The sequence below is a fragment of the Neophocaena asiaeorientalis genome, unplaced genomic scaffold, assembly GCF_003031525.2.
Source record: "Neophocaena asiaeorientalis asiaeorientalis breed wild unplaced genomic scaffold, Neophocaena_asiaeorientalis_V1.1 scaffold7, whole genome shotgun sequence".
Classification (NCBI taxonomy): Eukaryota; Metazoa; Chordata; class Mammalia; order Artiodactyla; family Phocoenidae; genus Neophocaena; species Neophocaena asiaeorientalis.
In genome coordinates, this window is record NW_020185337.1 from 24569994 (window position 1) to 24595837 (window position 25844).

The 25844-nt window shown below is 38.4% G+C and overlaps 1 protein-coding gene across 1 annotated transcript in view; it reads right to left on the minus strand.

Annotated features, from left to right (window-relative positions):
• The window catches only part of RAPGEF2 (Rap guanine nucleotide exchange factor 2), a 273439-nt gene that overhangs the window by 140868 nt on the left and 106727 nt on the right, over nucleotides 1-25844 (minus strand). Inside the window, exons 5-7 of the mRNA XM_024736074.1 lie at nucleotides 6000-6075; nucleotides 4000-4167; nucleotides 1690-1707 (exon numbers count right to left, since the gene is read on the minus strand). Of these exons, the coding sequence (XP_024591842.1) occupies nucleotides 1690-1707; nucleotides 4000-4167; nucleotides 6000-6075 (262 nt within the window). The remainder of the gene's footprint in view (nucleotides 1-1689; nucleotides 1708-3999; nucleotides 4168-5999; nucleotides 6076-25844) is intronic.

A 25844-nucleotide genomic window follows, 5' to 3' on the forward strand; every position in this document is an offset into this window, starting at 1 on the left:
GAGCCTGTCGACAAGGTAAACCTGTCCAAAGTCCCAAGTCAGTCTAGAAATGACCCCGAATTCCCCAGCCTCCGCCGGGAACCTTATCCATGACCTGACTCTGCCACCTGCCTCTCCCCACTCAAAGACTGAACATTCGTGCCGCATCCTGTTTTCTGGCAGTCTTAAACACAGCTTCAACCCAACTCGTCAAAATGTAAGAAAATGCTAATGAAAGCCATCTCCAATCTTGCCTTCTCACTGCATTTTAAAATGCTTATTCTCTGCAAACCTCACACACTTGCCTTGAAAAAGTGACCTGAAAGCACTCTACATGGACTGTGCGAGTGTTCGTGTTTCTGAAGAAATTACTATCATCTGTCTTAAACTGCTCAACACGTCTAATTTTTAAAAGCGTACATAAGGTATACGTCATAACCCAGTGCACATTTTAAATTCAATTCCTACTTCTACATGGGAATTAGACTAGCCTGTAATTTCTCATACTGAACAAGAGGACTAATTACATACCGGCGTACCTTTTAAAATATTAAAGTTATATACCTTTTAAGTATACATGTACTAGATAAAAGCTCAAAACACTGGCGCAATTTAACAAAATTTTATACAATTTTACAAGAATCCTATCGAATTTAAAAACTATCAACATTTTTTAGATTTACCACATCACTGAAAAATTAGCAGTGCTTCTAAAATAAAATACAGCTATTATGTCACCTGTGACATTTTAATATGCATTATATTGTATAGAACGTAAAGTAATGGCCTTAATTTGAAAAGTTATACAAATATTTCGTGTTTTCAGGCGAGGTTACTGTAATAGCCAAAGATATTACATTGACAGTAGCCTTCCTCTAATGTGAATTAAATTATTCATGATCTTTTTCCTGGGCAATAAGAAAACACAACCATAACATTTCACTAGTTACTTAACCAATTAGTTTCCAGAGATAAATGAGTTTTTCTTCCCTGACTCCAAATTCCCTGATAACCCCAAATTTGACCCCAAATTTCAAACGAGTAATGCTGAAACTGTAAATTAGTCATATATTGGCATGAAACAAATGAGCAAAGATATTATTATAGGCCTCAATTAAAATACAGAATGAAATAAAAGCATGAAATCTGGTTAAAAATCAAGCGCAAATAAGAAAATGCAAGCGAAGTGTAAATTCTTATTTCCTTTTTGACAAAGCCTTTATTCTGACTAAAATTTTACCAGTGGTCTCCCAAAACGCTTTCACACTGGGATTCCTGAAATTTAAAGCTTTCACCTACAGCCTTTAAAATGTAAATGTCTAATGGATTTCCCATAAAACTTTCACACAAAAAGCAGTTAAACACCCACGACGCCTATCTGCCTGTCTTTCTCTCTCCATTTCTTTATGCGCAAAGCAGGTTAGTTAAGAACTGTGCTCCACTCATTCTTAAAAATACGTAGTCTGCGTTTTTATTCGTTCTTCAAAGAAAGTGAGCAATTTATCCCTAGGTCTGCACAAATAAAGCAGCCTGTGACATCAACCAAACCACTGATAGTTTCAAAGTTGTAAGGGATTTTACTAAATCAGGGCAAAATACAAAAGAACAAGACGAAGCAAAACACATCAATATTATAAACTCATTAGTTACAATGCAAATTCACAAATGAACTGAGGTTAGTAATAGGAGACCACACACAAATTACAATACCTGAGATTTAGTGCATTCCTTTGAGCCAAAATGAAATGAGTGCCATAGAGGAGGAAAGGAAAAGATGACATTATCAGACATGCTACATACAGTACATCTGCCAAAATGAAGGTCATGTTAAATTAGGTTAAGAATGACCATACAGCGCTGGCTACATGTATGATGTCCTTTATGTTCCTTAGCCATGCACTTGAAACGCACCTGCAACCATTTAGGTCGCCTGTGAAGTAGGACCATGCATCTTGTCAACAAACTTTTCACCCTGGCTCCCACCTTACTAGGGTTCTTTCAAAAGGAGTATTTCTGCTCAGAATAAGTAAATGTGACTTAGGGCTAATTTTGTTGTTTTCATATGTTAAAATCATGTACTTAGGCAAAATAATAATTATATAAATGAAATTAAAACACAATTTGCATGAAAAGACGGGATTCAACACTTAGAATTATGACACTTGTCGCCCATCTGAACTCACTTAGAAAAATTAATACCACCATGTCACATATTAGCAAACTGGTACCTGATCCATCAGTGAGCAAGTTAAATTTTTCACCCTAGTACTGAATTTTCCCTCATAAAAGTACCTGTTGACCAGGTAAGACATTTTTTAAAACCACTAAAAAAAAAGGAATCTTGAATAATTTTTAAAAACTACACAGTTACAAAAAAATCAGATTAAAAAGGGGGAGTCATGTAGGGGAGGTGGGTGTTTTCCCCATAAAGGGGGAAAACATGGGGATAGGAGAGAGAAATAATTATAAAATGACACCCCCCAACTTAAATGGGACAAGTATAACTATAAAATCAAACCAGTCAGCTTGAACGCTAAATTTTTAGTAACCCACACTGCCGCTAAATATCTTGGTATAGAATCTGATTTGGGCAAATAATTCCAAAGCAGAAAGAGTATTCACAATATTAGTAGGTTGTACTAGTAATGTGTACAGCTATTTTTAATCCACAGTTCCTTCTTCCACGATGCTGCATCGACACTAAAAATACTACCTTCTTGTATAGACAATGGTAACAAAAAACCTTTCATAGGTTTTTTTCAAAAAAATACCAAGGCTCTGCAGCAGGCAAACAAAGCTGACTTTATGATGAGCAAAAAGCAACCCTTTGCAAATGAGCTCAATGAAATGATTCAACTATGAAATTCATGGGAAATTAAAATTGTACGCATGGCAGTGAGAGGAGCAGGCTGAGAGCTGGTGGCCAAAACTGCCTGAATGTTCAGATACAAAGGGCTCTCAGAAATGGAACACGTCAAGTGCGGGTGTAAGATGCACCACTCCAAGTTCCCAGAAAATTACGTACACAGTTTCAAGTCTATATACATTTCCCCATGCGGTTTGCATTTATACTTATTTGCAAAAAGAAAGAAGAGGATACGGAAGACAAACAAACAAGAAATGTAAAATAGTTGTCGTTTACCTATTTTTATTCTTTCATATGTTTATTTTAAAATTAACTTCACGAATGAGTGCTCATTTAATGGTATTGTAAGTATAGATGAACCATAGTTGACCTTATTATGACATATGGAAGAATTCAAGTTACTTTCTTCTTGAAAACAGAAATCCTCAAATATATTTGCCACTATTCTGGGTGGGCCACCAGGGGACATGGACACAGCGCAGCTGAGCAGAGAGAAATGAGTGAGAAAAATAAGGCTCCCAAACTGACTATGCTGGGGTCTTGTACAAATCACTCATTATCTGTGCCTCCGTTTCCTCAAACATAAGTAGTTTCTTCACCTAATATTTACGAAACAAATGACGATCAAGTGGTGAAAGTATTAAAGAGGACCTCTGAACCTATTAGAAATGCTTCAGACCATCTTTACACCAGGATTTATAGAAGCATCATTTCAAATTATGCTCTCACTTCATCATATTAAAAACAAAAAATTCTCAGATAATATTCTCACAATGGTATGAAAATAATAGGTAATTTTTAAATATCTAACTTTTGAATAAAAAACAGGTATGATACCCGTCACTGGGGACGGTGAGGGAAAGGGCAAAATTTTACATTAAGATAAGAACCTAAAAATCTCCCAGTTACAACTGTACATGCTGACCACAAAGCTGATCCTCAGAGACCATGTTAAGAAATAAAAAGGCTAAACCTTTTGATATCTTATTTCAATGCTCCTTAAACTATTCATATTATATGTTTCCAGAAAAATCTGCACTTTGAATAAGTATACCACAGAAAGGAATTATTCATCAAGAATGGAAAATGTATGCCTTTTCACAAAACTCCCAACAAAAAGCTATAAAGATAATTATTATACTTGTATAACTTACCGTATGATAGCCTCTAGGCAAAGGTGGTTTGCCCACAGGATAAGGATCCACAGTATCAATAATCGTTTGTCTTTCCCCTTTCTGGTTGATTTTTCTAAATCTCCTTCGAGACTGTCGATGAGAAGCTTGACGCTGAAAATATTCTTCATTTTCATCCATATAGTCTACCTGAAATAAAATCCCCCAAGATTTCATTTCTTCAAACACCATGTTCCATATTAAGATTAGATGCAGAATAAAACTTATGAATAGTCTACATTCATTCACTGTGCAAAGACATTTGTAGACAAACTATCTCGACAGACTTCAAATGTTTCTGAACTTCCCTAGAACTAACTGGTTCTGAGTAACTTTTCTTTATAAAAGAAAAGAGGCATTTTCAGTTCCACTTAGGACAATATGGGTAACTCCTGAATTTCCTGCAGTCTCAAAGGGAAGGATATTTTCAGTAGTCTTTGTTCTGATTTATTAATGAAAGATCTCACAGGATACATCACCATGCATTATGAAAGCAACTGCCCCATTGTCTTAACTAAAGCACAAAAACTCTCATGAAGTAAATCTGTTTAAAAAAAAAAAAAAAACACCCAAATCCCAAATGACTCAGACACGACTACTGGCAGAATGACTCTGGTAGATTACTTAAGGGCTTCTCTTCCTACTTTCATTCTACGGATTCAGTTTCGTTTTTTTTTTTTTATTATTATAAATAGCATTGCTCTCAAAACATAATTTCCTCATTTTAAACATTTAGAAAGTGATGAATGGACTAACAGAAGAAAAGTTACGTTCGGTTAATCCCCGTCACACTTACATAATGTATTGCTCACAAGAGCGTATTTAGATTCTAAGATGGTTCTCACACTGACAAACCTAGTAGTTAGCATCATATGGACAAGGACAAAATCCTCAAGGAATTTTGGAGGTCAAAAATCCTTCAGATCAACACAAAATAGCAGTAACGGAGACCAAAATCTTGAGGGAATATCTAAAATGCTTTTCAAGACCTGTGGCTGGAAAGCCCAACGTATCTGCCTACATTTTTCCACTCCTAAATCTTTACTCACCACCATGCCACTTTCTCACTTAACAGTAAATTTTGGGAAATTTTACCAAAAGTTTTCACTAGCTTTGATGAGGAAGTTCCCATTTCTGACGAATTCCTCTCCTCCATCACAGGGAAAAAACCTACATCTCCTCTGAAAATAGATGTATAGGCATTTACCAAATATTTTATTAAATATGAATAAAAAGCCTCCATCATCTATTTTAGGCCATCATTTATTCAAAAAGTTTCCTTGCCCAGACAGATGTCTCTACTGGGCACTCCCTCCAATCTTATTTTTGTTGCTGATTTTTTTTAAGGGGTACACAGTGTCCCATCTTAAAATCATTTTTATATAGTAAGGAAGAATGTGACAGGCTTTTCTTAAAGCATCAGTAAAAATAATTATGTTGCTAATATCTCTTCTAACGTTATGTTTTTTTGCATATGTCTTACCTCAATATACTTTTTAAATCACACTATTCAATTAAAAAGAGATAAAAATCTCAACAGAGTATTTAACCAGCATAAAAGTCCTCCAAATTTCTTTCAATTAGATAAAGGAAATGAACTGATTTCCTTATGTCAATTGTTGCCTGAATACATATCACTGTGTCTCATTTAAAGTATCTCACTCATTCCAACCAATATTTGGAGAGCTAAAATCCTGCAATTCCAAGATTCTCCCCAAGTTTAAATTAAATGGCATTTTCATAGACTGATTTATAAAGTTCAAACACCAAACATTTAGGTACGTGACCCTTTCAAACTTTCTTTTTCATTATTTGAATCCCGTAAATAATTATAATGATTATGAATTAAAACTCAAAAAGTTACGAAATAAATATACCTAAAGTTATGAAATATATAATACACTATTATAAGTAGTTTGTGAAAATACTTTTATTTCATAACTTTTTTTAAGGGAAAAAAGTCTTCACAGAAGTATTCTTACCACAATCATTTCAGAAGGCTCTAACACAATGCATTCACAGCCACGCCTAAAGCTTCCTGCAGAACGCTTGCCAAAACTAGAAAGAAAAAAAAGATTTAAGTAATACAAATTATGAATTTAAGCTAACCCTTCAGATGAATAAAAACAAGGAAGAAGACAACTATAAAAAATATATACTGAAGAAAGAGAGCTATCTCAAACCATTATTTATACAGAATGACAAGGAACCATTCAAATTTTTAAATCTCAGATATATTTTTCTGGAAAATTCCAATATAACGTTTTTGAATTCATAATGTAAGTAATGAAGAATCATTATGAATGTGTTTTGGGTTAGGCTCTTTGAAACCACTCCCAGTCAGGTGAAGATTTAGAATATTCTAACAGGGGTGGGAATTGGATCAGTGGCAAACTATAAAAATATCCAAAGTATAAAATGCATATAATCCTCTTCCTTAACTTAATTTGCTTAGGTTAAACATTTCTTTCACTTAAAAATGTAGTTATTTTTCTAAATTTTCAAATCAACTTATTCAAAATCAGTTTAAGGAAAAGGTGTTCAACTCAGGGCTTTCAGCTACACAGTGACTTAAGTGGACATGCATTCCCAAAGCCCCTTTCCGCGTTTCCACTGCACTGCCGACTTCAGACACGGCACCTCTGCCCCATCTGTGGAAATACCCACCTAACACTAGAGCAGATTTGTTCTCTCTGGCATAGCTATATGCCAAGTAGAGCCACGAAGAGTTCTAAGTAGTCATGACTTGTTCTGCTAACGTACCACCTACGTCTGCTCATTCACTACTCCAAAAGGCCTCCCTTCCCTCCAGTCAACATCTTAGTACCCTTTTTTTTTGTGGCCACACCGTGCAGCATGGGGGATCTTAATTTCCCAACCAGGGATCGAACCCGTGGCCCCTGAAGTGGAAACGCGGAGGTACGGAGTCTTAACCACTGGGCTGCCAGGGAAGTCCCAGTAATCATTTTTAATAACCTACTTTTGAGAAAAATATGAGGAAGAAACGCTTCCAAAGAGCTATTTTACCGAGCATTTTTTCCCCAAATCAATTAGACATTTGAGCGGCTCCTATGGACATTCTCATCCCTTTTATAACTCTCTCTATGTCATGGTAGTACACAATGTTTCACATATTAGAACCCAACTTGGATTAGGAAAAAAAAAGTCATGTACGATGAACAGAACAAGAAAGTCAACGTTCTCACTCTATCAGCCTGTGACCTCTAGCAAACCAACCTGACCATCCTCATAGTCTAAACTATACTCATTTTTAAGGTTATCGGGTGAGCCCAGGCCATCAGTGAAGTCATTTCTTGCTCCAAAATTGTTTCTATGAAAATCAAAAAGAACCATACTTAGCATATCTGAAAAATCCTTCAAAAGATATTCATACATACGTATTCTCACAACCATACATACTGAAGTGCTTTTTTTAAGTGGAAAAAAATCTACCAAGAAAAATAAAATAATCTTATCTTCTTTGTCACGTTATTTCACATGCAATTAAAATGACCTAAATTTTTACATATTCTCCTCTTAGTTTACAGTTAAAAACCACTAAAGTTGCGGAAAATTCTCAACACACACAAAAATTTGCTTCTGGTTTTTGAAACTACCTACTTGCAATTTAAGTTTTTACAATGAAGCTTATAATTTAATGATGCACTACAAACTGTTAGTAAAATATGTAGCAGGTTTCATGCCATCATTGCCCGTTGAACCCTGTTATAGGACTAGGTAAAAACATACATTGTATGTTTAAGTTTTATCACTAAATAAAATAGCATTAAAATCTAAAGAAAACCATGTGACTCTAAGTTTTTTCGTATTTTATTAAATTACAGAACCAGACAAGCTTCATAATCATCATGATCGAGTGGTTTTCCTTTTTTAAAATTTCATGTAGTAAAAAAAAAAAAAAAGATCAAACGTCTATAATGCATACGATGTTCAGATGACAACTTAAAAAATAAAAACTGCTAGAACTGAGTTGCTCACAAATTTCAGCAACAGAAGTAGTGACATCAACATGAATAAACTATGTGGTATTTATTTATTTTATGCCTAATTCTAGTACCAACCACTCCCTACTCCAGAATTAAGGCTGTAAGACCCCTTACCAATCAGCCATTAGTTCAACAGAACTTTATGGCTGAGAAGATATTCATGTATTTAGTTGCACTAACACTATTACTTTAGGGATGAAAAGTGTGCATCCCCTAAGATGAGCTACAAAAAATATCTCTATGCCTTTTGCAAAGTGAGCTGCACTAAAACCTAACAAAACTCTCTCTGAAGCCCCAAAAGACTCAGGTTCTACTGACCATCACAAAGATGTGAACCATAGGAGAAAAAATAGACTCTTGTCAGGTTAATTCTTTGACTACATTGAGGGGGAAAAGGCAAATGCACAGAGAACCCACTCCAGCAAGGGAGAATAAATTATTTCATTTATCCAAAAATCCATTGTTTCGAACACAGCCAAGAACCCAGAAGGAAAGAGTGGCCTGAAAAGAGCTAAAGCGCAAGTCGTGAACGCACTCGCTGGGGCCTAATGACAAGGTCCCTTGGCTCTTAGCTTACAAACCAGAAGCTGTAAGGTAGGAATGGTCAGGGAGGAATGAAAAACGTCACCTAGAAACCCATTCAGCCCACAAAATACTTCTGCTTCTACTCTCTGATTCTTTGAAACAATAGATATAGAAACAAAAGTAAGTAAACACCATTATTTACTAAGTTTTAAAAAATCTCTGACCAAGTTCTATATAAATAAACTGTTTTAAAAATACAGTCCTGGACTCAAGGCTCTGTGGTGACCTAACTGGGAAGGAAATCCAAAAAAGAGGGGCTATATGTATACGTATAGCTGATTCACTTTGCTGTACAGCAGAAACGAACACAACACGGTACAGCAACTATACTCCAAGAAAAATAAACAAACACATAAAATAATTTTAAAAATACAGTCCTGGAAAACTTTAGAGATAAAAAAGGTAACTGGATAGAGACATACAGCAGGTAAGATCTCCCACAGGTGATATTAAGACCAAATTTTTAAAATATTTTAGATGATTTAGTAGGAAGAAATGGAGAGAAATCCTCAGGTTTACAAATGACACAGAGACGTTCAGAGAGTAAAGCACAAAACAAAGCCAGTAAGAATAAAGTACAAGCCATTTTTATAAAGTTTTATGTGCGTATAAAAAAGCAGGAAGGACCCAACCTGCACAAGGAAATATTCTATGTGAAAAGTGATCAAATGCACAAAGTGTGTAAGATAAGATTAAACAGCAAAGAGTTCTCATGTTTCAATTAAAAGTCAAATGAAAACTAGAAGTCTTTCAAGGCATTAGCACAGTAAACTGCTAACATAATAAATAACAAATAATAAACAGAGATACACCTCAAAAGGATGGACACACTAGGAGAAATTAAAAATGAAAATTACTATACATACCCTTATAGAAAACCACATAAATCTACAATAGAGCACTGCCCCAGAAGAGTTTCTAAGGGGAAAAACACAAAGCTAAAAAGTTTCCACCAAAAAAATTAAGGGTAGCCAAAGGGCTTTCTGTAAAACCAGAGGCACAAATTAAAAGAACACTTCATTCAATCTTATTAATAGCAGCTGAAAGTTGGTATCATTTAAATTTCTAAAATCATGACTTAAGGAATTGTAGAAATGATACAGATTAAATAAGAACTTCGTTAACTTAAAAAGTACACCTACAATCCTTGAGGGTTTTAAGAAAAGTCAGAAATAGATAAAAGATTGTTCCAAAACCATTTGCCTAAATTCTCCTCCAAATGTTCCTTGGTGTCACTGTCAGAAATGAAGTTAGTCCTATCAGATGCATTCTTTTTTATTATTAAGTCTTATAAGAGACTACAAAAAGTGATCTTACAAATTTGATGCAATTCCCATAAAAATCCCCCCAAAAATATTTTTTGCAGAAAAGGAAAAACCAATCTTCACATTCATATGAAATTGCAAGGGGCCCTAATTAGCCAAAACCATCTTGAAAAACAACAAAGTTAGTGAACTCACACTTTTAATTTCAAAACTTACTACAAAGCTGCAGTAATCAAACCAGTGTGGTACTGGCATAAGGATAGACACATATGGACCAACGAAATAAAACTGAGAACCCAGAAATAAACCCATATCTATGGCTAATTTTGACAAAGGTCAAGTTCATTCAATGGGGGAAGAAGAGTCTCTTTAACAAATGTGCTGAGACAACTGTATTTCCACGTGAAAAAGAATGAAGTTGGACCCCTACCTCTCATGACATACAAAAATTAACTGAAAACAGATCACTGACTAAATAAAAGAGCCAAAAACTATAAAACTCTTGGGGGAGAAAAAGAGGGATAAATCACCATTACCTTGGATTTGACAATGGACTCAGAGACGACACCTAAAGCACCAGCAGCAAAAGGAAAAATAAATAAACTGAACTTCATCAAAACTGAAAACTTTGGTGCATTGAAGGACATTATCAAGAAACTGAAAAGATAATCTACAGAACAGGAGAAAATATTTGCAAATCATATATCTGAGAAGGGTTTAATATCCAGAATACATGAAGAACTCCTATAGCTCAACAACAAAAAGACAACCCAATTAAAAAACAGGCAAAGGACTTGAATAGACCTTTCTCCAAAGAAGATATATGTATCAACATCCTTACTTATTAGGGAAAAGTAAATCAAAACCACAACGAAGCTACTCACCCAAGTTGCCCACTCTTCCCCCAAGAGTGCTTAATAAATCCTTGCTGTGCTTTCTCAAAATAAAAACAAAACAAACAAAAAGACAACAAAAAACACAACCAGATACCATATCACACCTGATACTAGACGTGAATGAGATATCAGGATGGCTATAATTAAAAAAAAAAAAAAATGCAAAGAATGCAAAAAATGTTGAAGCGGATCTAGAGAAGCTGGAACCCTTGAATTTTGCTGTTCAGAATGTAAGATGGTGCCGTCACTGTGGAAAACAGTTTGGCACGTCCTCAGAAAGTTAAACACAGAATTAATATAAGACCCAGCAATTCTACTCCTAGATAAATACCCAAAAGTATCAAAAACATGGACCCAAACAGATATTTCACTGCAGCATTATTTGCAATAGCCAAAAGGTGAAAACAACACAAGTGTCAACTGATGAGTGGATAAACAAAATGTGATATATACAATGGAATATTATCCAGCAATAAAAAGGACGGAAGTTCTCATATATGTTATAACATGGACAAACCTTGAAAGCATTATGCTAAGTGCAAGAGCCAGTCACAAAATGACAAATATTGTAAGATACCACTTGTGTGAACTGTCTAGAATAGGTAGATTCATAAAGACAGAGAGTAGACCTGAGGTTTCCAGGGGTTAGGGAAATGCGAAGTTACAAAGTTTCTGTTTGGAGCTATGCGACGTAAGTTGTGGAAACAGGTAGTGATGATGGTTGCACCACAGTGTGACTGCAATAATGCCACTGAATCCTACACTTTAAATGGTTAAAGTGGCATATTTTACGTTATACACACACATGCGCATATCCACATTTTTTTTTTTAAAGTATATAAGAGAAACTTATCAAGAAGATTTGTGTGTTTGTTTTAGTGGTTTTGAGCATTTTGGCAAAATTCAGGACTTGAATAAGAAAAAGGAGTAATTCCACTTTGACCAAACAAGAACCAACCTTAGGGGCAAAGGAAGAGTTAAGTTTGATGACTGAGCTATACCACTGATTAACTTGGAACCAATCTTTTTCTACACTAATTTAGCAATGAAGTGATAGAGGTCATGGGTGAAAGAACTAGGAAGATACAAAGAGATGGTAAACAAATGTTACTGAAATATCTGAAATCAGTTTTTTAAATTTTTATTTTATATTGGAGTATAGCTGATTTACAATGTTGTGTTAGTTTCAGGTGTACAGCCAAATGATTCAGTCATAAATATACATGTATCTATTCTTTTTCAAATTCTTTTCCCATTTAGGTTATTACAGAATATTGACCAGAGTTCCCTGTGCTATACAGTAGGTCCTTGTTGGTTACTATTTTATATATAGCAGTGTGAATGTGTCAATCCCAAACTCCCAGTCTATCCCTCCCACCCCCCCTTCCCCCCTGGTAACCTGAAGTCAGTTTTGAAGAGTCAATTATACCTACATTTTCCTCTCATCCAGCATTATCCCATTTTTAATTTTATCCTTGGTCATAAATTAGGGCGTCTCCCTGGCCCGCGTCCACATATATATGGAGAGAGAGGGAGAAAGAGAGAGAGATGCACACACACATACAATTTTGTTTCTTATCCCTCTTCCAAATACTCACTGGACACGTACTACAGAATCAACATGAACTATGTAATCAATACAGAGCTTACAAGAAGCTCACTAAATATAGCCCCTATTCTTAAATAGTTTGTATTCCATGGAAGATGACCACACAGAGAGTTGTGATAACAGGCAGAAAAGCGAGCGCCATGAGTTTAATAAAAAAGAATGTCATATTTGCTGCCTACAATGCATCTCAAAAACAAAATGCAGGCTTCCCTGGCGGCGCAGTGGTTGAGAGTCTGCCTGCCGATGCAGGGGACGCGGGTTTGTGCCCCGGTCTGGGAAGATCCCACGTGCCGCGGAGCGGCTGGGCCCGTGAGCCGTGGCCGCTGAGCCTGTGCGTCCGGAGCCTGTGCTCCGCAACGGGAGAGACCACAACAGTGAGAGGCCCGTGCACCTCAAAAAACAAAATGCATTTCTTGAATGTCAGCGCTGAGAAAAAATTTGAAAATCACATAGTATAGGGTCTCTTGGCATTTTTTTCTCCAGCTTCACACCTGAAAGTATGTCAGAGTCCAATGTGCTACATCAAAAGCCCTCAAATATTTCTATTTAGGAAAAGGCCCCCAAGTGCTTATAATATGTATGACCCACCATCCTCCTCTTCCCATGAGAACCATCCCTCCAGTTCAATTTTCATTGCATAAGTGGAGAAACTAAGCCAACCTACCTAACAGTAGGTTAAAAGAGATGCCCCAAATTACCATCAGACTCCATCACCCAGGGTTCTGGGATCCCACACCGACCTGACCCTTCCTCTGACTTTCTGCTATAGCCCTTTTCCACACTCAATAATATAAGAACTCTGGTCTTTGGTAAGCTTGCCATGTACAAGGAATAATTCCCAGACCTCCTCAGGAATATCGCTATAGTGCATCTCTTATACCAGTCAAGCATAAACCCAGTGACAAGTGGGGAACAGAGCTTTGTGGGAAGGTGGATCCTCAGAAGGTTGCTCACTCATTGGCTAGCTGAGTGAAAAAGACAAGTCAGCTGTTGTAATTCAGAAGGCAACTCGAATTCAGCAAAATTACAAATGACCATCGAGAGCCTGAGGGTTACCCTGGGAGACTCAAAGATGTAAATGTCAAATCTATAAAAACCAAGCCTCTTCAGGCAGCTGCTGCCAGAAATTCAACTCCTAGCACATCTGCTCCTTTGAAATGGCTCTCATAATACGACGTACCAAGATAAACAAGGATATTTTTAAAATTTAAACTCAATGTTTAAAGTGACACAGCTTTTTTTTAACTTTGAATTTAAACTTAAAAAGAAATTATCCCTGTCTTCTGGTAATTTCAGTCTTTCTGTGTACATGGGCATTTACATAAAAGATACAACTATTAAAATACATATATAATAACTGTCTTTCAAAAAAAGATGTAGGTAACAGTTATCAATGAGACGGTCTGAATACTTAAAAACCTGTTAGCCCTTCCTCTACTTGATGCCAGCCTTTCACAAAAGGCCAGAAAGTTAGAAAGAGATGCGGAGAAATGGAGAAGTACGGTATGTGTGTTTTAAGAACGCTGACAGGCTTCTGATTCTACAAGGTGTGAACATTTAATGACTATAGTCTTTAAATCCTTCTAAATTGTTTCGTAAAAGTATGGTGTATAGCTTGGCTTTCAACTATTAACCTCAATGCAATTTCGGAATGTCCTGATAATCTTACACTAAACAACCAAAGGTGACAACTAAAAGTGACGCAGACTCACTTTGCATCGACCTATTGGTTCTCTGCGCTATTTAAAAAAAAAAAAAAAAGTTAAACTCCCAGCAAATGATTAATGAAAAGACCACCTGCAGCACAACAGAGTATTACTCAATGCTCATATTCCCCCAGTAAAACTAACTGAGGAATGGTTGCTCCAAAGACAGTTTAACAATCCAGATGTTCACTCCCATTAAGTTATTTTAACGGAACAAATGAAAAATTACAAATTGTTCCTAAAAGTGAAATAAACTAAGTTTAATATATTTACAGGTGCAAAATGGAATGACTTGATAGTGCCCACAATATGCAGACAAAAAATTTACTGGAAGTAATTAGTCTTCTACATAATGTAAAACAGAGAAAAACGTTAACAGCCTGATAAACTTTCAAGTTCAAGGCTCACAGGAAGACAGCACCAATGCCTGCAAATATAAAATCTTACCTAGTTTTCACAAATACCCACAGGCTGTGATTCACCGGACAGGGTTTTGCAGGCTCCTTCTGAGGGAAGGCCATCCTGTCCTGCGTTCCTGTGACCACATTTTCCCCATCCAAGTTGAGTCATGAGCACTTGCTGTGAGTGTGAGTTTCCACGAAAGGCAGTCGCTGAGCACGGAAGCCTCTTCCGTCAGTGGCCCTAAGCTTGCCCTTTGTATGGGCCTCTGCATTCCTGTGGTACGTCAGAACTGCCCAGTGGAATGCAACCCCTCAGTATTGGAATGTAAACTTTTTCATGTCAGGCTACATCCAGAGAGGGAATACACAACAATCAAGCCGTGACTACACTGGTAGGCAAACCTAATTTACAAAATGATTGAAAACGTGATTCTCCGAGATATCCATTTTTCGTATCTTCATTTCTAGGAAATGATAAGCAGTTACTAAAACCTAAAAAATGTCTGGCCTGATGCTCCTAAACCAAAACCAATTCATTTATTTAGGACTTACAAAAAATACTCACACGCCCCTGTCTTCAGATAGCAGAATAGCAATACACATTAAGAAAAAAAAATCTAACAAGTAACTGCTGATGCAATCAACTCCATTCTCAAAAATCAGTGGACTCTACAGGAATACATTTAACAGAAGACAGTGGCTTTAAAGACATCACAAAAATGCATTTAATCTTTTAAAAATATTTTGTCCTCACTCGTTAGTTTAACAAGCAAAAAAAACCAAAGTAACAGCTATTTAAAACAAAAACATACACACACCGAGTACACATAGAAGCTGTGTGTGTGAACAGGCTATTTCAGAACTATTTGGGAGAACTAAACAGACAGTTTCTTTCAAGGCTCATTTAGAAGTATTCTAACAGTCATCACGCTGCACAGATGAACAGAGATTGGCTCCTCGACACAGCGAACCTCCACATTTTAACCGTCGCTTTTAAAAACAGAGCACAGGAAAAAAAAATGACAAGCGAAGCCTCAGAGCTATGTTTCCCCCCCTCTGTTCATTCCTCAGTAGCCTGTGATCTAAGTAACTACAGAAGTACTAGCCATCTGATACTTATGCTGTTAACATTTCAATCCCTTAAAACAAATCTAACCTGCACTGGCTTCCATATCTCTGAAGCAGCGGCAACAGTGCTGCCTCGCTGTAGAGGAGTTGGGTGTCTGCAGCCTCGAGCCCGCCCCATGGCCCCTGTGTTTTCTCCGGCTGCAGCCTGTGCTCGGAGCCCGCATTCCGCCTGATGGCCAATTTCCTGCTTCGGTGACCCACCCACCCTCCGGGCTGCAGTTCTGAGTTACGCGTGTCTGTCTTGCCGGCACTGTTTCCGCATACCAGCCTCATGACCTCAGCGGCAGCCTGACAGACACTCTTTATCAATTTCTATTCATTACCCACTCTCCTAAGCCAAGGGCACGTAGGGAAATCTGCCATGCCTGCTCTCCTCTGAGCCTTCAAGGTCAAACGCCTAGGTGGGCTCGGCCATGCAATTTTGTTATTAAAATTCACCCGAGCTCTACTACACACACTGCTCTCCACCACCAGAGGGATGCTGAATTGTGCACCTGGCTGGACTGATTACCGTGGAAAAGACGAGCATAAATTTATATCAAAACAACATGGGAAAAGTTGAAAGAGGCCGCTTTTGCTCTTATTTTTCCCTTCTAGAGAAAAAAGGTGGCTCTTACCTCAGCTGTACGGGGGTGAAGGGAGCAAGCAGTTTTTGTCTCTTGCCACAATCTAAGCAGCAAAGGCCAGTAGTGTGATGATGACCACACTTTGGTGGTGTCTGTGTCCTCGTGACCAACTGCTGGGGAACAGCTCAGCTAAACTGATGTGCTGCTATCAGTCTACTCAGTGGCACAAACAGGCCCCTCTGCTGATGACAGAGCTTTGTACACAGATGGCAGCTGATCAGTTTGCAGAAAAGTTATGGTCCATAACAGCTTTCCCATCAGCTTCTGGACACATGCCTTATCCAAAATGCCTTTGTTAAATCTTCCCTGTTTCATTGTGCAAAGCACACTGTGGATGAGCTGAAGAGGCGAGGAAGCTCAGCTCTGAGGTCTTATTTTAAAATAACCTGATTTTTGGACTTCCCTGGTGGCGCAGTGGTTAAGAATCCACCTGCCAATGTAGGGGACACGGGTTCGAGCCCTGGTCCGGGAAGATCCCACATGCCGCGGAGCAACTAAGCCCGTGCGCCACAACTACTGAGCCTGTGCTCTAGAGCCCACAGGACACAACTACTGAGCCTGCATGCCACAACTACTGAGTCCGTGCTCCACAATAAGAGAAGCCACTGCAGTGAGAAGCCCATGCACCGCAATGAAGAGCAGCCCCCGCTCGCCGCAGCTAGAGAAAGCCCGTGCACAGCAACAAAGACCCAACGCAACCAAAAATAAAATAAACACATTTATATAAAAAATAACACCAAAAAAGAAAATAACTTGAGTTTTGGAAAATTCATTAGAGGTAAAATAAACAATTACATGAAGAAAAAACTGAACAGACCTATGTAACTTTTGTTAGTGAGAAAAATGGTAGATGAATTCAAATGAATAGTTCAGATTAGTCCTAACCAGTAAAAACCTGAATTGATCTCAAGAATCAAACATTCAAATAATGGCAAGAGAAACATCTGATATTCTTTAAAGGCTTATACGAATGGCACCCAAACCCAGCCACCAGCCTCCCCCAAATCTGGTATATATCATAAAAGATGTTGAAATAGCACACATGTCTTTATAAAATAGGACCTAAACAATAATTCAGGTCACTTGAATAATACTGCATTCACAAAATTCTTTGAAGTTAAAAGAACACATTTCCAAGAAAGGAAAAGCATAAATTCACACATATGTGTGATTTCTTACAAAGATATCAAGTAATAAAATGTCAATTTATTGAATTCAACTGCATGGAATGTGGACATTTTCCACAAACCATACTTATCTTGTTTCCCCTTGTTTTGTAAATAACCGTTCCTTCTAATTCTACCAACAGTAACCCTGGCAATATTGTTTAACCTTTTTCAGATCTGTTCTTATAGACTGAGGTAGTTAAAAACCTAGTATGTATCATCAAAAAATATTTAGGAATATAGTTAATGAAGGCTGTGTATGACCTGTACACTAAAAACTACAAAAGGGGATGCAATCCTACAAAGGAAAATAATAGAAGATCTAAATAAATTATGAGCTATACCATGTTCATGGTTTGGAAGGCTCAATATTAAGGTAGTAAACCTTCCCAAACTGATCTACAGATTCAATACAATTCCAGTCAAACCCTAACACTGACAAGCAGATTTCAGAATTTATATGGAAAAGCAAAGACATACAAGAGCTAAATAATTTTGATAAAGAACAAAAGTGAGGGATTTATACTACAGGATTTTTACTATAAAGCTACACAGATAAAGATAATGTGGTATTGGTATAAGAATTGACATGTATCAATAGATCAACAGAAGAAAAGAAAGAGTCCAGAAACAGACCTGAAACAAATTTGGTCTACTGATTTTTAATAAATGTGCCAAGGCAACTTAATGCATAAAAAATGTTCTTTTCAATAAATAGTTCTGGAACAGATGAATATCTGTATCAAGAAACATAAGCCAAACCTCAACCCTTACTTACACCATACACAAAAATTAAATCAAAATGGATCTCAGGCCTAAATGGAAGAGCTAAAATTATTAAATTTCTAGAAGAAAAACATGAGAAAACCTTTCTGACATCAAGTGAAGAAGAGATTTCTTAAACAGGATACCAAAAGTACAAACTATAAAAGAAAACACTGACATAAATGGACTTCATTAAGGTGGAAAGTTTTTGCTCTTAAAAGACACAGTTAAGAAAAAGGCAAGCCACAGACTGGAAGAAAATTTTTGCTAAATATATCTAAAAAAGGAATTGTACCCAGAATACATAAAGAACACACTCAAAAATAAGACAGTCAATTCAATATTTTTTTAATGGGCAAAATCCAATTTTTAAAAAAAACTGTTTGAAACGGGTAAACTAACGCTTCAAAGAAGATATGTGAATGGCCAATAAACACATTAAAAAATTCTCAACAATGCTAGCCTTCAGAGAAACACATAATAAAACCACAGTGAGACGACCGTCACATATATGCTAGAGTGGCTAAAATTAAAAAGACAGACAATACCAAGTGTTGGAGAAGACGTGGAGCAACCAGAACTCTCAAAAACTGCTAGTGGGAAGGGCAAAATGTTACAGCCACTATGGAACACAGTGTGACAGCTTCTTATAAAGTTAAACATCCATTTACCACATAACCCAGCAATTCCACTCCTAGGTATGTATTCAAGAAGTCATGAAAACATACGTCCACACAAACAGAAGCCAAAAACTGGAAGCAACCCAAACCATCAGTTTCAAACTACGTTGTGTAAAAATTAATACTACCTCACTTACAAAATTCAATAGGATTTATAACATCTGGCATCCCCTTTATATAAGAATTGGCAATATATTGCATGACTTGCTTCAAAATAGGACTGGAATGGGCAGTAAAGCAAAAGTTTAGTTGTCAGAGTCTGTCCCTATAGCCTTCTGACATGATACGCACCTCTTTTTTTGCCTCTGTATTCCCCCTATTTACCTGCCCCTCCACCCTCCCCTCCCTTGCCCCCCCCTTCCCCCAAAGCTTTTCAGGTGACTCAATGCCCAGATCATGTCTTCATATTCCCTGCAGCTCCCCTGTCTGTCAAAGCACGAACCATAACCTGCCCTAAAATCAAAAATACTCATTTCACCTCTAATATCCACCCATCTCAACCCTCTGGATTAGGCTGTAGCTGTCAAATGCATCACACCGCCAGACACGCAAGTTCAAAGCATCTTTTAGTCCATCCTCTCCCTTATCTATAATTTCAGTCACTAAATTCCATCATCAGTCCTCCTAAACTACTCTCACATCGAATTCTATTTCCATGAAAACACTGGTCAGGCCCTTGACCTTGGCTAACCAAGGCCACAGAGATGGGGTTCCTATCTCCAGTCCCAGCTTTATGGCATCTTCCAGGGTCCCCTCATTCACTCATCTTAAAACTCCAGTGCTTACACATTGGTTCCATGGTCATTAGCCCAGCTGCTCAGTTCAGATCTGACTGACCAAATGCTTGTAAGCTTTGAAAACAGGAGTATAAAGTCCAGCCCAGATTGTAGTGACTGAAAACCTCCAGAGCCTGGACCTCAGTGCTGTACCCATTCTAAGCCAGGAGAATCCAGTAACAGGCCCAGTTCAGTCAAACCTTTCAGGTTATCTCCTAACCATCTTTACTGCCAAATACAAGGACTCTAAACAAGGTTTTTTCTACGTTTTGTTCCACAAGCACATTCTTAGCAAAATTAAAACATACTTCTCAGGCTTGAGAGGTTATCAGGTAGCTCTTCTCCATTTATTTGAAGGACAATAATTACTCTGTACTCTGACATAAATAACCAAAAAAAAATCTCTGCTTTTAGCCACAATGATGCTTCCATACACAAAATTAACTATATATATATATATAATATAAACTACATATAACTATATAAATTAACTATATACAAAATTAACATACAAAAGTTTACTTAATATATGTCAATATTACCTCAATTCTTTTTAAAGTTCACTTAAATAGGATAATGATTATAAAACCTTGAAGACCCTATGCATTCTCTGTTTCCAAAATTATATATTAGTTAAAATCCAAGATGAGGTGACAAAGTGGTAAATTGAAATGGTCTCAAAATTCTGAATAAGAATTAATTATTATTATTATAGACTATAAAAACTACCATGGCAGCAGAAAACCTCTGATATACATACATACATACTTATATACATTCTGGATATGATTTAGACTGATGAAAGAAAATAGTTTTCCTATTTGTAAAACTGAATTAAGTATGAATACTAATGGTGGTTTTCTAACTGCACCCTAATGAACCAAAATATAATAATAAAAAAAAAAATACAGGAAAGTGTTGGACAGATTTTGGCCATGGCCCTAATTTTTAAAATTATCTGAAAATGTTTAAGAAATAACAAAGTTATCTTAATGAAGCCGACACACTAAGCAGTTTACAGCTGTAAGACGCAGAGTGAGTCACCAGTAAAAGATAATGTAAAAATTATCCTTAAATGTCTGACTCAAAAAAAACCTTTGAAAAGCAGAACTAAAAAAATCCAGTTATCTGATGTTTATGTAGATCTATATAACACATGAACATTCAACACCAGAAATTATATTTAACAGCAAAAATATCCAATACCTATAAAGCCATAAATGTGTGGCAAAAATATCTAAGGAAATACATTTTTAAAAATATTTTGAACTTACAGTTCAATATTCTAATCAGTAATAAATATTAAGCTGGCAGCTTTTAAACCCACATTCTATGTAATTAGATTCTGACATAAAAAAGGCAGTGATATACATGTCAAAGCTATTATTTCACTTTATTTAAACTATTTCTTAATTCTTGAAGTCCTTAAAATTTTTATTAGTATATCTAAAAAATAAAGCGGGGTTCACAGTACAGAATAAATTCATTTTCTTTAACATTCAAATATATGACTGGTGTTGTCTATTATATATAACATGTACCTATATATTGTATATGTAATTTTAGAGTCAATGTAAAATAAAATAGAAGGTCCCTGAACTACAGTTAACTGGAAATTTTCTTGTAATAGACGTTCCAGCTTTACCAAGTATAATCTGCTTCTTCTATGAATTTCTCTCTCTTAGCGACAGCCTTACTCTCGCCATTTTCTGTCAGTGTCCCCAATACTGAAAGTATATTTCTTTAAACAAAACCCAATTTAGTTGCTATGTATTTTAAGACACTTTGAATTCATACAGGTGAAACAGTAATTCACACACCCCTCCAAACCAACCCTTCCCCAAAGAAGTGTGCACACACAAGGGTGGGGAGTTCCTTTACGCTTAGCAGCAGACAAATAATTCCAACATTTTACAGAGAAAAACAATACTGTATTTCATTGGCGCATGCATGTCAGACTTGAAAACCTTTATGAAATATAATATCTACTTTTGCAAGAGAAATCCAAACATCACTGCAAATACGGACTTCTAGGATGAAATCACACACTCAGTTATACGAGGACCATAGATGACTAAACTCCCCGACTGAAGACTTCAAGCATCAGGTGACCTGTGATACCACATGATCTCTACACACAAACACATCAGAGATCTTCTTTTGAAGGCTACTTACTTTGTTAGGACACCACCAACGCCAGAAGTCCAAGGACCATGGAAGCCTGACTTACATGTACCGCTCACCTGCGAAGCTGTAGTTATAGCAACCAAATTCCCAACTGGACCCAGCCACCGAGCTCCCTCTCTAGAGAACAGTACTGCTCTGAGGATCGGGTATCACATCGGAGTACGGTCTAAATGATGCTAAAATCATGTTAGCTGTCCAAGATGAAGATGCTGTGTACTGGGGCAGAAAGTATAGCTGATACCCAAAGGGGGAATGTTTTGGTATATCCCACTGTATCTTTTAACGTATTTTACCCTATTCCTTTAATTTATACGTCTACCTTATTGCAAATTTAACACAGCACATATTTACATCAAGTGCAACTAAACTCTCCCTTTGACAGCATCAACTCTAGTCCAACCAAGCTCACATTTATTTCAAGATGTATTTGCCTTATTTGGAGCTCCTTCCCAACGCTTCCTTAAAATCTTTAATATATATGTTTACCTTATGTGTGTGTGTGTGTGTGTGTGTGTGTGTGTGTGTGTGTGTGTGTCCTGGGAATACTTGGACTTGAGTCAACCTCAGGTAGGACAAGTGGAAGTTATAGATGATGTAACAGCCGAAGGAGAAAGGTACAGGGCTGAGCAACAGACGCGTCTCGTAAAGTAAGGTAACCGACAAACTAAGAGAGTGTGAGGGAGACTAAAGAGGCTGCTGGCTGTCTGTTCCAATATCCATTCTCCTCTTTCTCCTTAGAAGGATATTTTTATGTTATTATTTTCGGGGGCATAATTCATCTCAGAATAAAAGACTACATGCCTCAGGCTCCTGGGCGGCCAGAAGCGGCCATATGACCACACCTGGACAAGGTGATGTGAAGAGAAATGTTGTTTCAAAGATGGAAGTTAACATTTTTGCTCGTCTGCCTTTCCCCTGCTTCTAGCTCCCACTGCAGACGTGATGGCTGGAGCTTGGCAGCCAGCCTGTGCCCTGAGTGGAAGCCATGAGCCGAGAAGAAGGATGGGGACCTAGGGCTGTCCTGGCCGTGGACCTTCAGGGTTCTCTTACGGGAGAGAAAAAGTAGCTCCTGCTATGCTCGTACAACTGTTTTATGCAACCAGTATTAATAACTTCACTGTAATTAATACAGACGGCAAACGAACGATACCCAGTAAGATGCCGTCTGCCCTTTCCCCTCTCCCACGCCCTGCAGGGATGACGCGGTGCCTCCACCCCGGGCTCCCTGGACCCGTCCTTCCGACACACTGCAGCCCCGTTCCCTCCCAACTCTTCTCCTCTATACTAACCTGACTTCCAATAAATCATAGCTAATTACAAGTGATTTCTAACAGGCATCAATTAGCTTAGCATAGTATTGCTAAGCTCCTTTTTAAAGTGATTTTTTAAAGGGCACGTTAAATATATAATCCTAAACCAGTACGATTCAACGAATATTTACTGAATGCCTGCTCTGTGCTAGGCACCGGGGAAGCAAAGATGGACAATACAGCCCAGGCCTTTAAAGACTCTCACAGTTGAGAAAGCACGTGGCTTTCACAGGTGAGGAGGGGTGAAGTGGCCGTCCCAGCAGAGGGAGCAGCCCGGCAAGGTGGGCCTGAAGACGTCCTGAGCTGCCCTACACACCTGGCTGCGGAGGCTGGGTTTTATCTGTCTGGCGGCTGAATGTCACTTAAGCTCCTTAGGCAAGGGATCAACAAGCAAAGTCTGAGCTTTTAAACGATGATATGGCTTCATACGGAAGCGGTCCTGAGGGCAGGTGGGGAGGTGCTCTGATAGAGCAGGTGACAACAAAGGCCCTGGCGGTGGTGACCGAGGCAGGTGACTTGACAGGTACGGTCATTCCTAACTCTGAAGGGTTACTTGCTAAAAGAAAACCAAAAGCAACTGTCAGGAGAGAAAAGAGAGGTCAGAACTGAGACTCAAAGAAATTTCTAGAGTAGGTGACAAGCTGTTTATGAAGCCATCAGAGACGGAATTCCAGACATGTATCCTCAGTCCCAGTGCCTGGGAGCACCCGTAAACCCTGCTCCCCTGGCCCCGTTACCGCGTCCCTGGCAAAGCACAAAGCCAGCAGTGCCCACACCCACCTGCTCCACACCTGCCCCCAAACACCTGCCGGGCGGTGGGTGGAACATAAATGACCACATCTCAATGACCACTGGTATTAAGTGGGCACTCAACACTCCCTTTGTTTCACCACCTCCCTCTCTGTCAAAACCCCTCAGCGCCCACCGCTGGGCTCCCACACCCACCCACGGATCTGTGGCTCTGATCGAGAGCACATGAAAGGATGCAGCGCTCGCACTCTTTCCAGAGCCAACACCTGCCCCGTTGCAGGCTTCAGCCACTTCTGCAGCAAGCCCCCTCCTTCCTGTACGAAGCCCTCTCTGCTGGGTCACTCCCATCCACCCACAAACACGCTCTGGCTTCTTCTGAAGAGACAAGTCCCCATGGACCTCCAGCCACCACCCTGCTTCCCTGCTCCTCTTTACAGTGAAATTTCTGGAAATAATGCAACTTCTCTTTCTCCAGTGCTCAGGGGCACAATGAGCTCTACCACTTGACTGAGACGGGCTCACTCAGGCCACCTGTGACCTGCAGGTTGTTAAACCCAAAGTCTCATCTCCAGTCCCACCCTACTGGTGCCCCAGGAAGCAGCAGACGAGCAGACCGCCCCCGCCTCTCTGCTCACAACACCATTATCCCTCGGCTCTGGGGACCCACAGCAGCGTCCCCGTGTCGGCGCCACGGTCCAGGCAGGCACGTGGAGGCTCCATTACAGTTTGTAGGGTGGCTGAGTAACACAGAAGGAGACGCATATAAACACCAGCAGCGGAGCCACTCAGGACAGAGGGCAGGACAGAAAGGCTCACTCGTACTAACTAAGCATCAAGCTCCCTCAAAGAGACACAACTAGTAGCCGAGGGTGAGGTTTGATTCTGGAAATCAGTTCCAGTCATTTTGCTCTTCACTATTGATCACCCTTGTGGCAAACATTCTCCTAAGATATGAAGGCGTTAGGACACTATCCCTCCTAGGGATTTAAAAGAACAATACAGTCCCCATTTACTCTTGATAACTCTCTGTTTAACTTAATAATTACTTAACCTATGAAGCAGAAGGCTTTGGTGATCTGATACAGGTATGTCAGCTTAACTGCTGCTGGGCTGGATGTGGAGGAAATAACTGTAGAAGCTTGAGGGAAAACAGTCAAGTCCCAGAGGACCAGCTCTCACATTCTCTCTCTCTCTCTCACACATACACACACACACACACACACAAAACCCTTTATGCATGCAGGTGTATATTTTAATCCAATTATACATTCAGCTATACATGTTTCCATGTGCAGATCAAACCGAACATTTTTAAGTTAGAAGTTAAAATAGAAGTACATTTCTGGGACTCCATGCCTAACCAACTATTTTATTAACTGGTCAATGACAGGTCCAGTCACCTGCTTCCACAAAACAATGTGATAACGGACTATACAAAATAATGGCCGAGATAAGTAGCTCCTATTAGCCCTTACTCTGCTGTTAATCCACTCACTTTAGGTCACTCCAAATAACCATTAAACAGAGTCTTATGGTTTCTCTTGGAAGTAAGGGAGGGAAGGAGGGAGGGAGGATGTTTTCAAGAAATACGAGAAACTTCTAACAGCAAAGAAATATAAAGAAAACTAGAAAAGCTTATTATCACCTCATTAAATCCTGTTGTAAGTTACTGATGTCTCCCCATGTGAGAAGGTATCTTTTATCTTTTTTATCTCCTCATTAAAACGCAATGAGGCAGTTTTCAGATGATTCAGTTTTCCTTTGTCTTTCTGTTTTCCCATCCCGTCTTCCATAACCACGCTTTCCCTCTGAGCTGAATCTGTGCCGTCACTGTTGGGATTTTGCCAACACCTGGAGGTAAACCTCACCTGTAATGAACAACTTCCAGAACTGATCCCCGCTTCTCTTCACACCTTTTGGACACATGCCCAATGAGGGCGCCCTTCCATGACACGTGAGTTGTTTTTAAG